This window comes from Pimephales promelas, chromosome 20 (genome assembly GCF_988280905.1).
Source record: "Pimephales promelas chromosome 20, fPimPro1.hap1.1, whole genome shotgun sequence".
Classification (NCBI taxonomy): Eukaryota; Metazoa; Chordata; class Actinopteri; order Cypriniformes; family Leuciscidae; genus Pimephales; species Pimephales promelas.
The window spans coordinates 12954226-12973585 of NC_142788.1; the positions used below are offsets into that span (position 1 = coordinate 12954226).

At 38.3% G+C, this 19360-nt stretch overlaps 2 protein-coding genes and 1 long non-coding RNA gene across 4 annotated transcripts in view; 1 reads left to right on the forward strand and 2 right to left on the reverse strand.

The window, feature by feature from the left end:
- LOC148970553 (uncharacterized) overlaps positions 1 to 19360 on the reverse strand; it is a 34021-nt gene that overhangs the window by 7389 nt on the left and 7272 nt on the right. The window lies entirely within an intron of this gene.
- pigt (phosphatidylinositol glycan anchor biosynthesis, class T) lies at positions 1435 to 11919 on the reverse strand. Its single transcript, XM_039652798.2, has 12 exons — positions 11492 to 11919; positions 10672 to 10849; positions 10393 to 10520; positions 9932 to 10032; positions 9757 to 9843; positions 9554 to 9641; positions 8845 to 8942; positions 8584 to 8740; positions 8172 to 8372; positions 2667 to 2832; positions 2432 to 2515; positions 1435 to 2349 (listed from the first exon to the last, which is right to left on the reverse strand). The coding sequence occupies exons 1-12, from the start codon at positions 11874 to 11876 to the stop codon at positions 2097 to 2099; spliced, it is 1926 nt and encodes a 641-aa protein (XP_039508732.2). The 5' UTR covers positions 11877 to 11919; the 3' UTR covers positions 1435 to 2096.
- phactr3a (phosphatase and actin regulator 3a) overlaps positions 14550 to 19360 on the forward strand; it is a 47772-nt gene continuing 42961 nt past the window's right edge. The window contains exon 1 of one of the 2 annotated variants that reach the window (XM_039653124.2): positions 14550 to 14898. In XM_039653124.2, the coding sequence (XP_039509058.2) occupies positions 14793 to 14898 (106 nt within the window). In that variant the 5' untranslated portion in view covers positions 14550 to 14792. The remainder of the gene's footprint in view (positions 14899 to 19360) is intronic. The other variant, XM_039653123.2, reaches the window with a different exon arrangement.

Genomic DNA, 19360 nt, shown 5'->3' on the forward strand with positions numbered 1-19360 from the left:
GGACTGTATCATGTTGTCCAGCAGTATCACATTCCTTCTGCACAGACAAATTGCTTCCTGCTGGAAGTGGAAATGAGTTTTGCATTGGGCCTAGTTAGGACACAGTGTAACTGCCATACTTGCATCTGTAGTGGCAGAAATAGGTAAAAGCAGATGATGGTACGACTTGTATAGTTTGATTTGATCAGTGGTACTAGTGAGCAGTGCCGATCCTGACCTCCCTGAGGCCCTAAGCAAAATTCTAAGGGGCCCTCTACCTGACCCGTCACGCTGTGACGTGAGCTCATTGATATCAAGAATTAACTTTTGTACAAGTGAACATGTAATTCCTGATATCAAAAATAGACATTGGTAGATAAAAATGTAACTAAGGGGCCTTACTAGTAAAAAATAATCAAGAATTCACATTGAAAATAGTAAAAAAAAAATGATATTCTTAATATCAAAAATACATAAACTGTGAATGAATAAAAGCTAAAATGGCTTGCCATGGCATGTTAGTTTTTTTTTTTTATTATGCATGTTGAAGCAATTCTTGATTTATGGTTATTATTTACTGAGGGATGTGCATCCATATTGACCAGTATGTCCAGCTAATCAACATTTTAAATTCAATATAGCCTATATATCAATAGTCAATCAATGACAAATTGTCAATATTGCTTTCCATCTTGCATAAGTAGTGCTGCTGCAGTTGTTTAGAATGTTTAACTACACATTGACTGAGACTAGATAATCAGTGTCTTGTTTTAAAAGTATGTATGTATAATGTGTACTTTGATGAGAGGAGTGCCATCATTTCCCGCCCATATATTGTATAGTATGTCCACATATATTTCTGCTTGAAAAAATGCGCGTTTCATTTCGTGCACGCGCATATGAACACACATGATAGCCTAACACACGCGACGCGGTTATCTTTTCCGAGCTGCAGTAAACAAACACCGTTGCGCAACTTGCACTTTGTTGTTTATCAAAAACAAACGTAATAAATAATTGTATTTTACTCTCACTTTTGTCAGTCAGGCACAAAGAGAAGTGACGCAAGAGATGCACTGCCTGTCTGCCCAGCTAGGTCAGCAAGACCGAAAAAACACAATAGAAATGCATATAAACTTAACTTTACTTTGCTGACTGACATCAAACTTGGAGAGGAGAGAACACAAGTTTACCTAAATGTTGTTCCCGCAATTCACTCTCATGCTTTTTCTTCTTTCTCTTATCTTGTCCAGAGGGATAGTTTCGCTTCATTTTGTCAACATTAATTGACGTGCTATGACACGAGGAGGGGGAGGCGGGGCCTTGAGTAATTTGCGGGGCCCTAGGCAGCTTGCGTAGTGAGCGTATAGGGCGGATCGGCTCTGCTAGTGAGTTACTACAAATCTGTTTTCATTCTGAAAAAAAAAACAACAACAAAAAAACACGTTCAACATGTTATGGGTTTCCAGTTAATTTATTATTGGAAAGTTAACCAGTGTTAAAGAGCTGTTTCAGAATTTGAATTCAATAGCACACAGTCTGAAAGCCATTATTTGGTCAGCCCATGGGAAAATGCACAACAATAGACAAAACACTAAAAAAAATAGTCCAGTCCTTCAAAACAACACATATTTGAATATCAGTGCATTACAGAAAGTGGAAAATACTTGCCACATCAATTTTCAGTAGTTGGATTGTAGTGTATGTTTCTGTGACACTTGGTCGCACTCTCAAAGAGGTGGTGGACACAGATTACTTACCATCACGCTCTTCCATGTATATTTATCCCAGAAGCCCGATCCATGCAGTTCCTTTGAGAAACGTTCACGTGACAGCAAACTATGGTTTTATAAAAACATAGCAACATACATACAACAAAACATAAAAAGGTGGCTAATCTTTGCTTATGTGACTCACAAAACAAAAACATTAAAAAGGTGGCAAATCCATCTGTCTTGGAAGCTCACTTGTTCAACAAAAGTTCAGAAAAGTCACTAGGTACCGTGTCCTTCCAGGGCTGAAAAGCATCTTTAAACTCCATCAGATGCTGTTTTAGAGTCATGATTCTCTCAGCTGCTTAATATGGACATTTCCGGCATCAGACCTGCTCTCGGCACTCAGGTCAGCAGTGGCACTCCTCTTATGCGACGAACGAGGTTGGCCAACCGTTTGGCGAGCGGTGGACTCGGTTCATCCACCTGGAACGTACGGGTCAGCAAGTTGTAAAAGGAGCCGTAGCCGACCGCGACCACTGTGCAGGTGAGGCAGATGACGTTGTAGGGCATGCTGAAGTCAGGCGTTGGTAAATTTACCAGCAGGGGTTCGGTGTACACTCGCACAAAGTAGCTCGATTCTTCTTTGACTGGAACACTGGAAGTCAGAGGTGAAAATGTTACGATGAACCAAAACAAATAAAATCACATTTATTTACTATTAACCAGTTTATCCTTACAAACTGCTAAACAACGGTTGGTCTTGTGTGAAGTTGGTGTTCACTGCAACCATACTTGGCACAAGGGCGCTGACCACAGAGGACCTGCAGTAACATTTATGGCACATCATTCAGATATATAGTAGGGAGTGGCAGACAGGATGTGTAACAAATTCTTACATCAATAGACATTTTATCACATTTGAATTACAAAAAAAAGAAAGGATCTTTCATAATACTTAATCAAGAGTCTTACCCAACGTAGAAGCCGTGGTTGGGATCAGGGGTGTACTCTGTCCATTTGAGCAGGGCCCTTTCAAACTGTACCGTGACCTCTGTCATCGAGTGAGGCGGTAACTGGATCAGCATCTCCAGTAGATGAGGACGATGGCGGTCTTTAGCGGGCTGGTAGTGAATATAACCTACAGGACAAGCAACAAATGTCTAGAAACTCTTTATGGCCTTGAGACCTATTTCTGTCCACTTAAGCCTAGTTCACACTACATGATTTTAAAATGTTGGGCTGAACTGTGCAGTTCACATTACATGACTTGCTCTCAGTGAAATCATGAGTGTTCAAGTTGTTTAGCTGTTCACACCACACAACACAACGTGATTGATCCACAACAGGAGGTAACTCACTACACGAGTTAACAACGCACTGCATAGAGATACAACCACGATCGGATGATAAGAGCATATCATTTGTGACTCAATGAGAGCTGTTTCAGTACTATAGTACGGTCTAAATCCTGAAAATAATCAAACAAATAACGAGTTGACAACACGATTCTATCTGGTCTAGAAACCATGTTTTGTAACGAAAAACCACGCAATAAAACGAACCAGAAATGACGCGAAACTACAGAGAAGAACATAACACGCGAATATGGACGTCAGACAGAAACTAGTGCTGCACACTGTTTGCTCGACGATCTGCTCTGAGAAAAAAAATGCAAAAAAGAAAAAGTAAGATTTACCTGGTGTCCTCAACCCATGCGTTGCTATGATTGGCTGTACTCATGACATCACTGAGATTGAGTCGCGCGACTGCTCGAGATATCTAGCAGGCTAGATATTTTTCTGAGCTCGGTGACCTGTCTGCGAGCTGTCTTTGATGCGTTGTTGGCTCTTTCACACTAACGGATTGGCGAGCGTTAATCGTCCGCTAATCGCCCGCGATTTGCACGCGATAACACCCTGACTTGTCGGCGACTCAACGATTTGCAAATCGGGCTTAAATCGGGCTTAAAATCACGTAGTGTGAACTAGGCTTAAGGATGATTTTAAAATAAGGATGGTTTAATAGCTTTAAACTTTATACTTTATACATTTTAAAAGAATGTTGACTAGTCATTTGCCTAGTCAAACGTTCCCTATCAAAAGCTACTCTCAATAATGCGCCAAGTTGCGCAATGAAAAAAAACATCGTTGTGAATCTGGAGAGGTTATCATCTCGATTGGCACATCAATTGCCTTGAATTGATGGCTGTATTTCTGACCCTGAAGTACTTCCTCCAACACTTAAGGGGCTACCATGTCCTAGAGCGGGTGGACAACACATCGGTAGACACCCACATAAATCGCCAAGGAGGACTGCATTCGCACAGGTTCTGCTTTGGACTCAGGGCGATTTACATCCCTGGGCATTTGAATATGTCTTTCTGTCAGGCTGTGACAATGGGAATGGAAATGCCACCCCGAGGTAGACAAACAGATTTGGGAAGAATTTCGTGAGGTAGAAGAAGACCTCTTCACCGGACACTAAACAGTGCAATTTCCCCTCTAGTTATCTCTATCTCTGACTCACAAAACAAAATATAGAAAAGGTGGCTAATCCATCTGTCTTGGAAGCTCATTTGTTCAACAAAAAAAAAAACGCTATTGCCTGGGCTGGACGCCATTGCCACGCATGGCCAAGACTGCTTCTTTATCCATTTGCACTGATTGCTCTGTTCCTGGGAGTCCTAGCCATGGTCCGTCAACTCAACAAGGATCTTGACTCTTATTGATGAAATAGGAGGTATCTTCTGTCTCAGGCATAAGGGACAATATCTCATCCCCGACCTTCACGTTTGGCCCCTGAGGCCACCCTTAAAAATATTCTTGTTTGCCGTAACCCGACCGACCCTGTCAATTTAGGGCCGACCCAATTTTTTATTTTTTTTTCCTTTTTGTCCGACCGACTTGCCGGTTGTAACCTGCGTTCAGACCGACCGATTTTTTTTTTACTCTTCAAACGACTAATTCAAATTCAATAAAATAATATTAATTATATTTTAGTTAGTATTGTGAAAGTTGCTTGTGTCTACATACCCTACAAACGTAGGCTACGTTCTTTCTTAAATAAAAACCCGTGGCGTCATATTCATCAGATGTTTACACCATTGGTTTAACGTTACGCGTGTCACTATATGGCTTGTACGTTCGCTCGTTTCAGTGTTCCCGCTATTAAAAGGGCAACGGGGCTGAATATCAACCATTTCTATATATAATAAAAATATTAAACAATTTGTCTGTGATGCAATTTTGCTATTCGCAGTCCAGAAGAGAGAGCGATCTCTCACCCGGAGCCGGAGCGCGCACAGCACGACAGCCCTGCTTAATGAGTGACAATGAGGACAAAACGTGGTTACACTTTAGATCTGGGATATTATTCTAATTGTATTTTAGATTTCCGCTTTCAAAGATTATAAAAAGAAGATATTTGAGATGAAACCATTACAGACGCATCTGTCTAGCGCAACTTCCTTCCCTTCACAGCGTTGCGCTGTCATTTCTTCCTAAAACCCAAACGTACCGTCAGAATCAGCACGATCGGTGATTGTTGTAAAATGCAGTCTGTACTGTTGCTAAACTGCGGACGCGTGCAATCATTAAAAGAGCTATTAAAAGTACTAAAGTCTGCGCAAGAGACGTTGTTCACGACGCGCGACGCGCTCCGAAATGCACTAAAACGAGACAAGAAAAGTAGGCTATCGCCTCATTTTGGGCTTCATGTGCGCATCTAAACCATCAAATATACATAAACACAGTTTATGTCTTAATTGGACGTAAATAGTTGGGAGAAAACGATGGTGCATCATCAGTCATCTATTACAGTAGAGTTCTGCGTTCGGTCTTAAAGGGGCAGTAGTCTAATAAACGTGACGATTGAGCCAATGCGAATCAAACAACAAAAGGCAGATAAAAATCACTCACAGGCAGCTCTTGAATGAATAACTTAAACTTTAATAAGCATTAATCTAACTATGATAAACTATGCAGTGTCATTTTACATTTGATTACTAGCTAAATTAAATTTCTTTTCAGAGAGAGCGACAGACTTAACTAATTTTAGACCTTCCTGAAATTAAAGCACTGTGTATATAGGCTAATTTGTATCTTTGTTTAATTATATTCTTTGTTTGACCATGTGTTTGTACTTGTTTTTGCTTATCTCATGTATATATGCATAACAAATAGATATTTTATACATTTTGTGACTAGCCTAAAATGTAACTGGTCGTATTTTGCATTAACACCTAGCGGCCGATGCACAGTTTGAAGACCCAGTCAGTGACGTCACAATATGCATTTTTTTTTTAAATTCACGATCACCATCTCCAAAATTTTACCTTTTTTTTTTACACTGAATCTTGGAAAAAAAAATATAGACCTACCTACCGACCCTTTTTTTTCAAAAAATTGCTGTTACTGCAAACCAAAATATTTTTAAGGATGGCCTGAGGGGTATCAACTGAGGGATGCTGGGCCTTCCAGCTGATGTTGTAAAGACAATTCTGGGTACCAGCACTCCCTCCACAAGAAGGATTTATGCCCTTAAATGGGAACTCTTTGAAAGATGGTGTACCGCACACTGTGCAGAGCCAGTTCACTACCAGATTGTTTGAGTGCTGGAGTTTCTGTAGGAAAAATTATCAGCATGCCTTGCAACTCTCAGGGTATCTGTGGCCGGCTGATTGACTTGTCAGTTGTCACACCCTTGATGGGTCTCCAGCCGAGAAGCACGCTCTGATCGCCCGCCTCATTTGTGGAGCAAGGCGGCTGAACCCTCCCATTAGAGAAAAGATTCCTTCGTGGGACTTGGCCGTGGTCCTTGAGGAGCTAGTCAAGACCCCTTTTTGGACCACTTGAGTTAGTGCCTGACAAGCTTCTGACTGTAAAGATGTTTTTTTTTTTTTCTTATGGCCATTACTTTTCTAAAGATAATTGGGGATTTGGAGGCTCTCTTAATTTCACCATCCTGCTTAGACTCTGCCCCTGGATGGGTCAAGGCTATTTTGCACCATTCTTGACCAAGCATCCAGTCGTTCTTGAAGCCTCCGGTCTTCCTCCGTTCACTTCACTGGAGCAGGAGAAACTTAACCTACTGTGTCTAGTTTGTGCTCTTCAGACTTACATCCACTTCACTAGCCAGTGGTGTAAGTCAGAGCAACTTTTCATTTGCTATGGGGCGGAGATGGCCACCACCAAAAGCAAACAATGTCATACTGGGTGTGGGATACTATTGTTCTAGCCCAGTGGTTCCCAAACTTTTTAGAGTGGCCTATCCCTGAGGGGTTTACCATCCTTCTGCATATCCCCTCTCTTGATGGTAAAAACAAAGTGATACTTTTAAATATTAAACTAAAACCACCATTAGGTGGCGGTAAGTGACTGCCTTAATGAGCGAGTCATCGAGTCAGTCATTCGTTCTGTAGCCAATTTCTGAATTAATCATTGAATGATTGACTCCGAGTTTGTTCAAAGCTGCAGATTTGTTTCCGAAACACTGATGTGTGCTGTAGTTTTGCTGTGTCCTTCGTTGGAACTATTATTTCGTTGAAGTAAATACTGACAGTACAGTGTTTAAAATGCACGTTTTGTTTGTTAAACCGTTGTATAACATTCAATGTCACGTTTGCAATCGTGTAGATATTTGGGAACAGTTGCATTCTTGCTCGTTATCAACATTAAATACAAGAACTCACACATATTTTTGATATATCCTCACGCATTTCAATGACGTCAGAGGTTCTTAAAAGTTCTTGCCGTGTTTGCCACCCATACTTCACAACCGGTTAAACAAAGTTTTCCCATAGCGCTAACTCAGTGTAGCATCTCGTTCCCGCTTTTTCAGGGAACAGGGTTACAGTCAAATAACTACAAGACATTTATAAAAAATAAAAAAAATAAATCATTTTTTACATAAATAAATAAGTATACATGTTAATATACTGTGTTTTTGTAAGAAGTCTCACCAAGGCTACATTTATTTGATAAAAAAAGGTGAAAATTAGGGCTGTGAAATGATTAATCGCATCCAAAATAAAAGTTTGTGTTTACATAATATGCGTGTACTGTGTATAATTATTTATTACCTCTGACGTAATTATTTATATATATATATATATATATATATATACATATACACACACACACACACACACGTATATTTAAGAAAATGTATATATAAATATACACAGTATATATACAAGCAAATATTTTTTAAACATATACATGCATGTGTGATTTATATATACAATTATACACAGTACACACACATATTATGTAAACAAACTTTTAATCGTGATTAATCATCTCACAGCCCTAATACATACATACATATATATCATACATATAAATGCTGACTAAATTTATATTACAATACATTTAAAGAAGATTCAAGTGCCCATAATTGAAGAACTAAAACTAGCAATAAATATATAAAAACAATACATAAAGTTTGGAATCCAAGATAATGGTAGAATAAACTCACTGGGTTTGTTATCACGTGACTTGCTGGTGACTGTCAGGGTGTGAATGTACAGCTGCAGATACCAGGGCACCGAATCCATCAGCAGTACAGGAAAAGCCCGATATGGGTGGTTATTATAGATGACTGTGTGAATTTCCCCTGTCTGCAGCCCAAAACCAGCCACGTACCGCTCTGCGTGAAGCAGAGGACGCAGCATATCACCTAAAGATTTAAAGAGTCACACATAAAAAATTAGTATGTTCCAAAGTACATTAGATTGTAACAATAACGTAAATAGTCACTTATTTTCACCTTTTATATATATTTTTTTTACAATAATAATGCTGAAACCATCACAGTCTTACAATGGCTATAATAGGGCAATCAGGGTCAAGTCCATCACATGGACACCAACTATTAAACTCATTCATACCACTGTCCCCTTTCCAGCGCAGTAGGAGATTGAGTGACCGTAACTGGCCAAACGTCTCCGCTCTGGTCAGGTCATACACTGAATATGTCCTGCGATCCCCAAGCACTACAGCTTGGCTGAGCAGATGAGTGGCTGGACTCAAGTCAAACAGCTCCCCCTGTTGGACAAACAGCATAACGCTCAAACAAAACTGACTGAAAACTACAGTGGAAAATAACAAATCATCACAAAGCAGATAGAAAGTTTTTGTCTTTGTTTCACCTCAGGGTTGTCTGTGATGTCGACATAGACTTTACTAGAAGAAGCAAGAGGACATGCCTCTGTCAGTGTTCGAGAAAACATCTTAAACAGGGACCACTCTGTAAAAAGATTAAAGTAAATAGTAATCAATACGCAGATAGATAGAGCATAGTATTTGCTTCAGGTATGTAACTGCAAAAATAATGTATAGGGTGCACCAAACCTTATACAAAGTCTAAGCCTTTTCTATGTTTTTATGACACTTATATTTAGATTTCCTCTTATTTTTATTCTATTAAACCTGTGAAACTCATGTAAACAACACTTCAGTGAAATGGAGACATTTTAGCTAAGATTCAACAAACAAATACACGTGTACTAGAAGAGCTCGGCCATTGTAGGATTACAAATTCATTTAAATGTTTAATTTAGATTCCAATACAGTATTTTATATTGAGAAAGTTAATAAATGATGAGATCAGGAAATCTCTGCAAACGGTAGGGGTTCTCGTGTCTCATGCTGAGCCACATGCTTTGTTTCAGAGTGTCTCCACCTCTATGTAACCCCTCCCCCTTAAAAGGTATATCAACTACAATGTATACTGCATTAGGCAGACTTAGCTAAGATTTTTGGATGAAGCAGATTACAGCAATGCAACAGCGATAAAGAACCCTTCTTAAAAAGACACAACCGACATCTTCTAACATCAAACATTCATTTATTACTCACCCTTTTTGCCTTGGCCTGAAGTGTAGAGATCAAACACAACATTGAGAGTTTGTCTCAGCTCCCATGCTTTACTTGTGCATTGCTCATCCTAGGAGAGAAAATCTGGAGGGTCAATGTACAGACTGTACAATTTTCCAGACAATATAGTCTGAGCCAGAGCATAATTTCTGTATATTTAAAGAAAGCTTTAAAAAGACCCTTACCTGACAGACAGGTCTGATGTGAACAGCCTGAGAGTGGAAACTGCTGTGAAACAGCTTCTCTGACTTCATAAGAACAGCCAGACCTGCCTGCAGAAAAGAAAAAAGGCATAAATCAATGCATTTAATGCCTTCTTTTAAATGACAAGCAATTAAAATCACATGCAATGATCTGAACCTTAGAACCGCAAGGGAGAAGTTTCTTCCAGGGTGTCAGATTCTCAGTGCACACAATTTCACGTGGTAATGTGGCATATCGTAGAAAACGGTGATCTGTAGCTGTTTAGACAAAAAAATATTAATATCAAGTACATAAACGTTACCGTAATTTGTTGCTTTAAAAATATAGTGTGAGCTTTCAGGGTGAATTTAAATAAAGATAAATCTCCTGCTGACGTGACATTGACTGAAACCTAAATGTTCAACAACTGAAGTTGCAAAGTAACGTATTTTCTTCCGTATTGTGAAGTACAAAGTAAAAATGAATTATTGGGAAAAATTAGGGCAGGGACTTGGATCTGTCTATCTGTTGATCTCCAAAAAGGAACATCTCACATAATAAGATCAATAACATGCATTTAAAAATGATTAACATTGTCAGTGTGAACACTTCTCTATAATGAACTAAAAGGGCCATACCATTCCCCAGACCCAGCGGTTTAAAAGAAGCACTGGGCTGAACTGTGTTGGTCAGGTCAATGAAGTTCAGAGACGCACAGAAGATTCCAGAGAGGACGTTGGTAAGCTCCTTCCAGTTTCCATCCACACTGAGAATTCAACAAAAGTCAGTGGACTGTTAATCCATTTTGGGGTTACATACTATTCTATTCAAATTGCAGAATCAATATAATTTGTTTATAAATCAGGGATCCTTTATGATGATTTCCACACCTGATTAAAGCACATATAACTACTCACTCGCTAACGGTGTGATGGAACCAGACCCACAGCTCCGCTCCAGGTGGAGAGGGGATGAAGGGCTGCCCCCACTGCATGGTCCTCCAGAAGCCCTGCGTGAAGGAGATGTGCAGCTCTCGCACAGAAAACTTGGACAGCACTTGGCCGAGGGATTTGGGGAACAGCCGGTAGTGAGAAACTGAAGGCAAAAAAAGACAAATCATGAAATGCTTTTGGGATATTTAGAGTAGAGTCGTCATGAAACGGTAGTTTTTTCCCTAATGTGGTACATTTGAGTGAAACGGTTTCTTGAACAAGAAAAAAATGTAGGATGGGACTTGATTTTGTCCTTCAGGAAATTGTTTGAATCGTTGTGGTTTGCTATGCTGTGACATTAAACACTGACAGGTATCCTTATTATGTTGTACAAAAAGCACATCTCAGAATCTGTAATTTGGAGTATTTGTTGTGGTGTCAAACACCTGTGCCAGTGAACACGTCACCGGAGAAGAGAAGTTGTTACAAGAACAATGGGAAGTTATTTTGATTCAAGGTTATGAGGCACATTAACATTGATGTGGGCAGAGATAGATCTTTTCTAATAAATACTGTAATATTCCATGTAATTCCTAAAAAAAAAAAGTGTCCTGGTTACTTGTTCCTGGTTTAAATTAAGAACTAGATTTGACTTCATTTTCTAAATCCATTTTCTTTTGTTTAAAATTGTATTTTATTTAAATATTCCATGTGCGTGTGTGTTATATATGCTAGAGTTCTTTGTGATGCACAAATTCTTTAGGTGATGTGACATGGGTCACTTCTAACAGAGAGGATAACTCACCTTTCTGTCCCTCTTGCAGGAAGTCAGTATCCCATAGTGTGCGAAACTGGAAGCTGGCATAAATGTCCCCGGAGTGCAGGGGCCGGATGACCAGCTCCTCCTCAAACTGATCTTTCGCCGGTGCTAGTCTAAAAGATTCGCTGTCTTTCGTGCCATCGCTTCTGTCCAGCTCAACATCAGTCGACTGCCATTGCCTTTCATTCGTTTTCTCTTCAGCGATGCTTTCGTCGGCATTTACTTCACGCAGAGAGTCTGATACGCTCTGTTGTTCTCCAGTATTATCGTTTGATTTTTCAAGCGTTTCACAGCTAACGTTACTTGGGTGAGTTAAACTAAAAACAATCAAAATGATTACTGTAGACAGACCGCACCTGTGCGCTGCCATTTTTGCTATGGTTTCTCTCGCGGCAACACTTCCTGGATGTGGTTGATAGAACTGACCAATCAGCGAAGGGTATGTTGAAATTTGACCAATGGGAAAGATGAATCTTATATTTCACCTACAGCAGAAGAGATTCTTTCTTAGTGCATAAGATTGTAATTAATTGTTAATAAATATCAGTATTATCTTAAATATCAGTAGTAATGTGAAGTAAGAAATGCTAGATTAACTTTATTGCTATTCAGAAACCCACTATAAGCTCAGTAATTAGGGTAATTACTAAGACTGTAGAACTTTAGAAGATTATATTACAGGGGGTTCTGATGTTATGAATAATAAACTAGCTTATTAATAATTTCGCAAGTAATGATGAATAATTCTTTAAAGAACGCTGCTAAGACTACATCAAGTATGCTACATTAGTTAATTTCAATGTAGCTACACTTCTCTGCCTGTGGTGTCACTCTTGGATTCTGTGTGAAAATCCAGACAGGATTCAATTTATTTGACTACTTTTTGGTTTAAAATACTCTTTTAGGTTATTCAAGACATCACTCATCCGGACCAAACTGGCTTTAATAGAAATAGACAAAGCTTCTTTAACCTCAGAAGGCTGATGAACATATTTTATCCCTCATCAGACTCATAGTACATGATGCCAGAAGCCCAGTCTCTGTCAATGCAGAGAAGGCTTTTGACCATGTTGAGTGGTACTATTTATTTTATACATAAAAAGAAATGGGTTTGGTGATAAATTTGTGTCCTGGATAAAACTCTTATAGGCTATTCTTCCCCTTTGACGTTGATAAAAACAAATGGTATTAGTTCTGGATATTTTTTCTCTTCACTGTGGGACAAGACATTGCCCGTCACCATTTTTGTTTGCTAGAACTTCTTGCAATCTCTTTTCGTACTAATTGCAATATCACTGGCATCCCATAGCCTAGAGCTGTAAAAGAACAGAAAATTTCCCTCTATGCTGATGATGTCGTGTTATATTTCAGATCCAGAAACTTTAGGACAATGTCTCAGGTTATAAAATAAACTCTAAAGAGTGAGTTTTTTTAAAATAAACACAGCCAGAGCAAGAGCTCTTTTAGCATCAGGTCTTCCATTTAAATCAGCCTCAGATTAGTTTCATTGCTTGGGAGTTACAGTAACATGGGAACATGCAATCTCTTCAAAAAAAATACTTTATTCTAATCTTGGAGAGAGCAAAAGAGGAGGTGGAAAACTCTCCCACTGCACTTCCATCGGTCCATACCTAGTGAGATATTGTATTGTGAGTTTGCAGCCAACACCCAGCCCTACAATATTTTGGCCTAATATTTACTATAAGCACCCAGAGACCTCACCACCACATCCCAGAGCATGGGCAAACTAGACCAACATTTTTCTGAAGTTCTTAAACCTTTCAGTTATTCAGAATGTAGTATGTAGCATGATCTTCAAATCTGAATTTATATTTTTCTTCCTTCTTTCAACAGGTCCCCTAGTCCCTTCAGCATTTACTTTAAAACTTCAGCTTTGTTGCAAAGCAAAAACAAAGGCACTTTTAAGAGCCACATTTGTCTAGTTAATTGTTGTCAGTGTCTCTGGTGCTGTTGTTTATGCTCTTCCCCCACCCACCCCCTATCCCTTTAGTGTTGTTATGTCAGTGTTTTGTCTTGTTTGTCCTTGTTCATCATGAGTGACAATTCCAATGTCGAACTGGTCCTTAAGGAGCTTGATGAGCTTGTTGGTCATTCTAAATTAAATGATGAACTTCAGACCTTGGAAGGTTTCATCAATAAGATGCAGGGAGAACAGGAGCCAGCACCATCCACCAGCCATCAATCTGTCCAGAAGACTCCACCATCCACCAGCCCATCAACCAGAAGCTGTAACGTGCTGCGTAACACGAGAATGAAGCTCATTGGTTCCTGCAGAAGCTCAAATCAAAAAGATCTTAATTTGTATTCCGAAGATGAGCGAAAGTCTTACAGGTTTATGGGAACGACCCTTCACATGACCCTTCACATGAATCACTCCCATTTTCTCAAATAGTGCATTTTAAAGTCATCATGAAATAGACTTTGCAATAGTCTTTTAGTCCATGTATACCAGTGAAACTTATTGAACAAGAATAAATGAAGGGTGGGATTTTGATTTTGTCCTTTGGGAATTGATTTTATCTTCATGGTTTTCTGTGACAGGTTGTCCCGCCCTCTTCATGATGAGATGTCACTGCATGAATGGGGTTAAGTTAAAGACACATATATTAAAATACGAATAATAATGATGTGCACGGATAAATAATAATAAATAATGCAATGTTCCTTTAAAAAAACAAAAAATAACAATAATTAATCTATCAATTTTGATTTCAAGGGGACTTTAAGAGTTCCGTTCAAAAACACAGATTCGTTCCGAACGAAACACTAGGCTAAGGTCTACTGTTTATAAAATGCTCAAATAAATGAATTAATTTATGAAAGCACTGTAAAAACGTCATGCGCTAGCATCCTGTGATTCAGAACGGATGCTCGCTTCTCAGTGGGTCATTGTGGAGTGGAGAAAGGTGGCATCTGCGCGCGCGCGTACACACACACACACACACACACACACACACACACACACACACACACACACACACACACACACACACACACACACACACACACACACACACACACACACACACACACACACACACACACACACACACACACACACACACAAATACCCCAGCCCTTATGACAGACACACTCGGTCTCCCTCCCTCATGCACACACACACACACACACACACACAGTGACTGTAAAGGGTTCTAATTCAGCATGCTTGCTGCTGGATGCTCGTAGACCGAGACACACTCGCCCCACCGTCGGGTTTTTACTGCCTCAGAAAGGGATTTCAATATTATATTTCTAGCTCCTCATGGCTTCATCGGACGGAATAGACAAATGTCTTCTGCACAGAGGCAGATCTCAAAGTGACCCGAACATCCTCAGCGAGTCTGGCATTGATCTCTCGCACAGCGCAGGTAAGATGATGCAGATATTGTCTGGAGATGCCATTAGAATAAGCGCTTTTCATTTCCACGCGCAATGGAGGTGAAAGTGGTTCAATAATCTGCGCTAATAGCCCCCACTTTCATTTGGATGTTGTGTGCTGCACGATTGAAATCAATCAAATTACGCCGCATTTGGTGCTCTTGTCTGTATCCCGTTGAAATGCATCTGGATACCATAGTGATATTTCCCTACGGACCTGTGTTATAGTTGCTATAACGAGACGTTGAGTGAACGAGAGACAAAACAGCAGAGCAGACAGTATAGAGATTATGTGCCCAACTGTGGCTTATGCTACAATTCAAAATGAGCAGACACAAAGATTTAGATGCTTTTTTTTTCATTGTGGGAGGATCCGCGTTGTCTTTTGTCTCGTGCACATCCTTTCGTGTGCAATCTCTGTTAGCATTTAATACAGATTTGCTATGGAAGACCTGATGAAATGAGATGCATTTTTTTTTTTTTTTGCTGCTTTGGCAACATTGCCAACAGTGTCTGATACCTTCGTTCCGCACTGAGACTGCGCATTCACTGCATTCAACAGAGCAGGTCAATGGTGTCTCCACAAGAAACTGATGTAGTCCCAGCCGTCATGTTTCTTGATGCTGTACTAAAAGCACATCTCACAGAGTCTGTGATTTGGAGTCTTTTAGTGTGGTGTAAAATCGCTTGTGTCTATTCATTGTCATCGTAGAGTGAACGTCTGGGTCATTACACCCTAAATTCAGAGGAAAGAATACAAGACTGTAGGCCTACTATAATAAGAAACTGGAAATAGAAGCTAAGTCAAATTTATGCCTGAAGTTTTTGTGCATTGACATTATTTTTTAAAACAGTTAACCACATTTCTGCTCCCAATTCTTATTACTGTAATGTATGACATAATAATATAGTAGCCTATTGAAAATTGTATGTGCAACAGTAAGCAGTAATTGTTGTTTTGCTTTATTTCTGCTGAATATTTAATATATTATAGCAGGGATGATTCTAGTATTTCAATATTGGGAGTGCCCAGCCCCAATGAGGGTATGATTAAAAAATAAATTATATATATATATATATATATATATATATATATATATATATATATATATATATACAGTATATATATATACAGTATATATATATATATATATATATATATATATATAATATATATATAAATAAAATATATAAAATAAAATAATAAATAATATAAAATAATAAATTATTATAAATAAATAAAATAATTGCCCTATTTTAAACCATGCCCTTTTTGTTTTCTAATAAAACAATAAGAATAACAGCACATTGATTCTATAAATTTGATACAATTCAAATTGACATAGAAAAACACGTCACTTTGTAAAGAAACACCACACGCCTGTAGACTGAACACATAATACACACGTGCATGATGTCACTCTTTTCATAACTTCGCTTTTTGTAGTTTGACACGAGTATCATTTTCAAAAACTTGCACTCTGAAACTCAAAAGTTAGCATTTTCAGGCCCCCTAAACGTAGGCTAGTTGTTGTGAAAATGAACAGCCAAAATGCATAAAAAGTTTTCAGTGTTTAATTGAATACAGTGTTGTAAACAGCCCCTAAGGCTAATATACAGTATGTGTCATAATCAGCTGCCGGGTCATTATTATTATTATTATTATTTATTTATTTATTTATTTTTTGCTGCCGGGTCATTATTTAGTAGATTGAAATAATCGCATGTTGTTTCTCCTCTGTCATGATAAGCAGTTTAAATGTGAGCGTTGATTGAGTGCTGTCTGTCACTGCACTGTAGAAATTATTTATATGATTTGTTGTCATGTTATTCAGATTTCAGTTTCTGTTGAATAAACTAATCTTGTGTATTGTATTAAAAGTAGGGTAGGTAATTTCAGACAGGCTAGCAATAGCAAGCTAGCTTTAAAACCATAAGATTCCACCTTTCCTTCAGAGTGTCTCCAAAGCCACGCTTCCTTCAAAACACACGAACGAGTACAGCAGAGTCTGCAAAGCGACACGAGAGAATGCGTTAAATTACCTCATTTCTCAAAGGAAAAGTTCGTAGTTTTGGTTCAGGAGGACTGTTAAAGGTGACTGCTGTTTGTTTGCGGCGCGTGACTGCCTGTCTACAACTCTGTACTGTCATGATGATACACACTGATGACGTGTGATGTTTGCACGAGCAGGTGCTCGGAGGTGTGCAAACACATGGGGTTGTCTGGCAGGTATCATTGCTTTATAATAAAAAGTATTTATGAAAAACATTGCATACCCTACATTTAACTTATTGTTTATGAAATAAAAATGTTAAGGCAACCAGCTTAGGCTACTTACTTTTTAAGTTTAACCACCCAATCATTTTTACACTGTGATTTTGTCTTTGATAGTTTAACGATTTAATGTCTTTTTAGCTGGACAATAACTTTAGCCGACGTAAACCAAAACAATCTGTTATTTTAATTTCCTATTATCACTGTAAATCTGATTTGAAACAATCTATATTGTTAAAAGCGCTATATAAATGATGGTGACTTGATTTGACTTTAATCATTTCTGTGCATGATGTTAATCTAATTCTACATCCACAATACCACTTTTTTAATGCATTTGAAGTATTTAAAATATTTAAAATAAGTACTGTATTTAAAATATTTAATGTATTTAAAATAAGGACCTACTCTCTGCGATTCCGATTCGTATAAATTTGAAAGGGGACTGAGGCCAATGCAGAATTGTGTAGAGATTATAGAGCTACAGGTAATCACAAATTTATATATACATTTTTACTGTAACACACTGAGAAATCACTGAGAAAAAGAATTACAAAAGTATTTATGTGTGTGTGTGTGTGTGTATATGAAGAGTTCAGATGCAAAAGCCTCTAAATGCCATTTGAAATTGTCTTCTTTAATGATGATTTTTATCAAACTTGTATATTTAAGTTCAGTAATTTCACTTAAATAACAATTAATAGGTAATTATCATTGCCATTTAAGTGAAATTACTGAACTTAAATATACAAGTTTGATAAAAATCATCATTAAAGAAGAAAATTTCAAATGGCATTTAGAGGCTTTTGCATCTGAACTCTTCATATATATTAGGGCTGTCAAATGATTAATCGTGATTAATCGCATCCAAAATAAAAGTTTGTGTTTACATAATATATGTAGGTGCACTGTGTATAATTATTTTATGTATACAAATACACACACATGCTTATGTATATATATATATATATATAAAACGTCGGGCATTCATGATGCTAAGTGTCTTTTAGGACTGGAAATATTGCCCAATGACCAATCAATCCTGTACTGTCTTGGGAAAGATGAAGAGAAAATGGCAGTTGATCTTTTTCAATCTGAACTTAAAATCTATTGTGATGAAGATAACTTCTTTGAATCCCCCCCCCCAGTGTCACCTTTAGGTTTATTGGATTATTCTGTATGGACCACTGTTTCATCATGGCTGTGCTACCAATCAATATGACCAAGAGTCAAGTTAACCGTACTCTTTCTGGTGATGAGAAAATCAGATGTAACGTTACATATGCAGGTACTTCCACTCTGCCAGTGTGGGAGCAGCGCATTTTTACAAGAGACTGTTCACTGTTGAGTGCAGGTATTTTTAGGCCTTTAAATACAGAGGAGATGCACTTCTAGATTAATATTGCTCAGATGCTCTGCAGATATATAGAGAAAGGGTTGCTTTGAGTGACACTTTGTTTATTTAAAAAAATAATCCATTTAATGAATTACATTTGCATTAAAATGTCTCTATTACAGGAGCACATGGGAAAACTGATGAAGCTAAGAAAGATATGCGAGCTGTAAGAGAGCGAGATAGAGACTGAAATAGAGAGAGAGTGAGCTTTACCAGTGCTTTTCTGAGAGGAGCTCCGCTATCATTCTGTTCCTGAGCTAAACATTCATTCTTTAAATGTCTGAACGATATGTGACCATTCTCTCGAGTGCACATCATGCCTAGAGAAGACTGCTGCATCACGACTGAACAATGTGGCAGTTCACACCGCTCACAGATCTATGCCTGTTAACGCTTCGGTTTGTGATGAAGCTGTTTTAGCACTTTCCTTCTTCATCAGAAAATCTGTCGTTGCGTTTCATCATTCCACACTCTTAAAAATAAAGGTTTTTTACTGCCATTGATGAAAAATGAAGAATCTTTAATATCCAATGAAACTTTCCATTTCACAAACAGGCTCTGTAGGTTCACACTTAAACCTTAAATGTTTTTAGTTATAGGAACGCCTTTTGGGGTACTAAGGGTGTGTTGCATTAAAACAAACTCTGGTGCGGTTTCTTTGTTTGTGTGGTTCATTTGAACAAGTGTGAACGCTGTCATCCAAACCCTGGTGCTCACCAAACACCTTAAAAGATGGATCTCTCCACTTCCCAAAAAACTCTGATGATATCAAATGATATAT

Coding starts and splice junctions, on each gene's coding strand:
- pigt (XM_039652798.2), bottom strand. CDS start 11,876: ATGGCAGCGCACAGGTGCGGTCTGTCTACAGTAATCATTTTGATTGTT. Junction 10,521..10,671: donor TTCCATCACACCGTTAGCGA/GTGAGTAGTTAT, acceptor TTGAATTCTCAG/TGTGGATGGAAACTGGAAGG. Junction 9,844..9,931: donor TTCTCCCTTGCGGTTCTAAG/GTTCAGATCATT, acceptor TCTTTTCTGCAG/GCAGGTCTGGCTGTTCTTAT.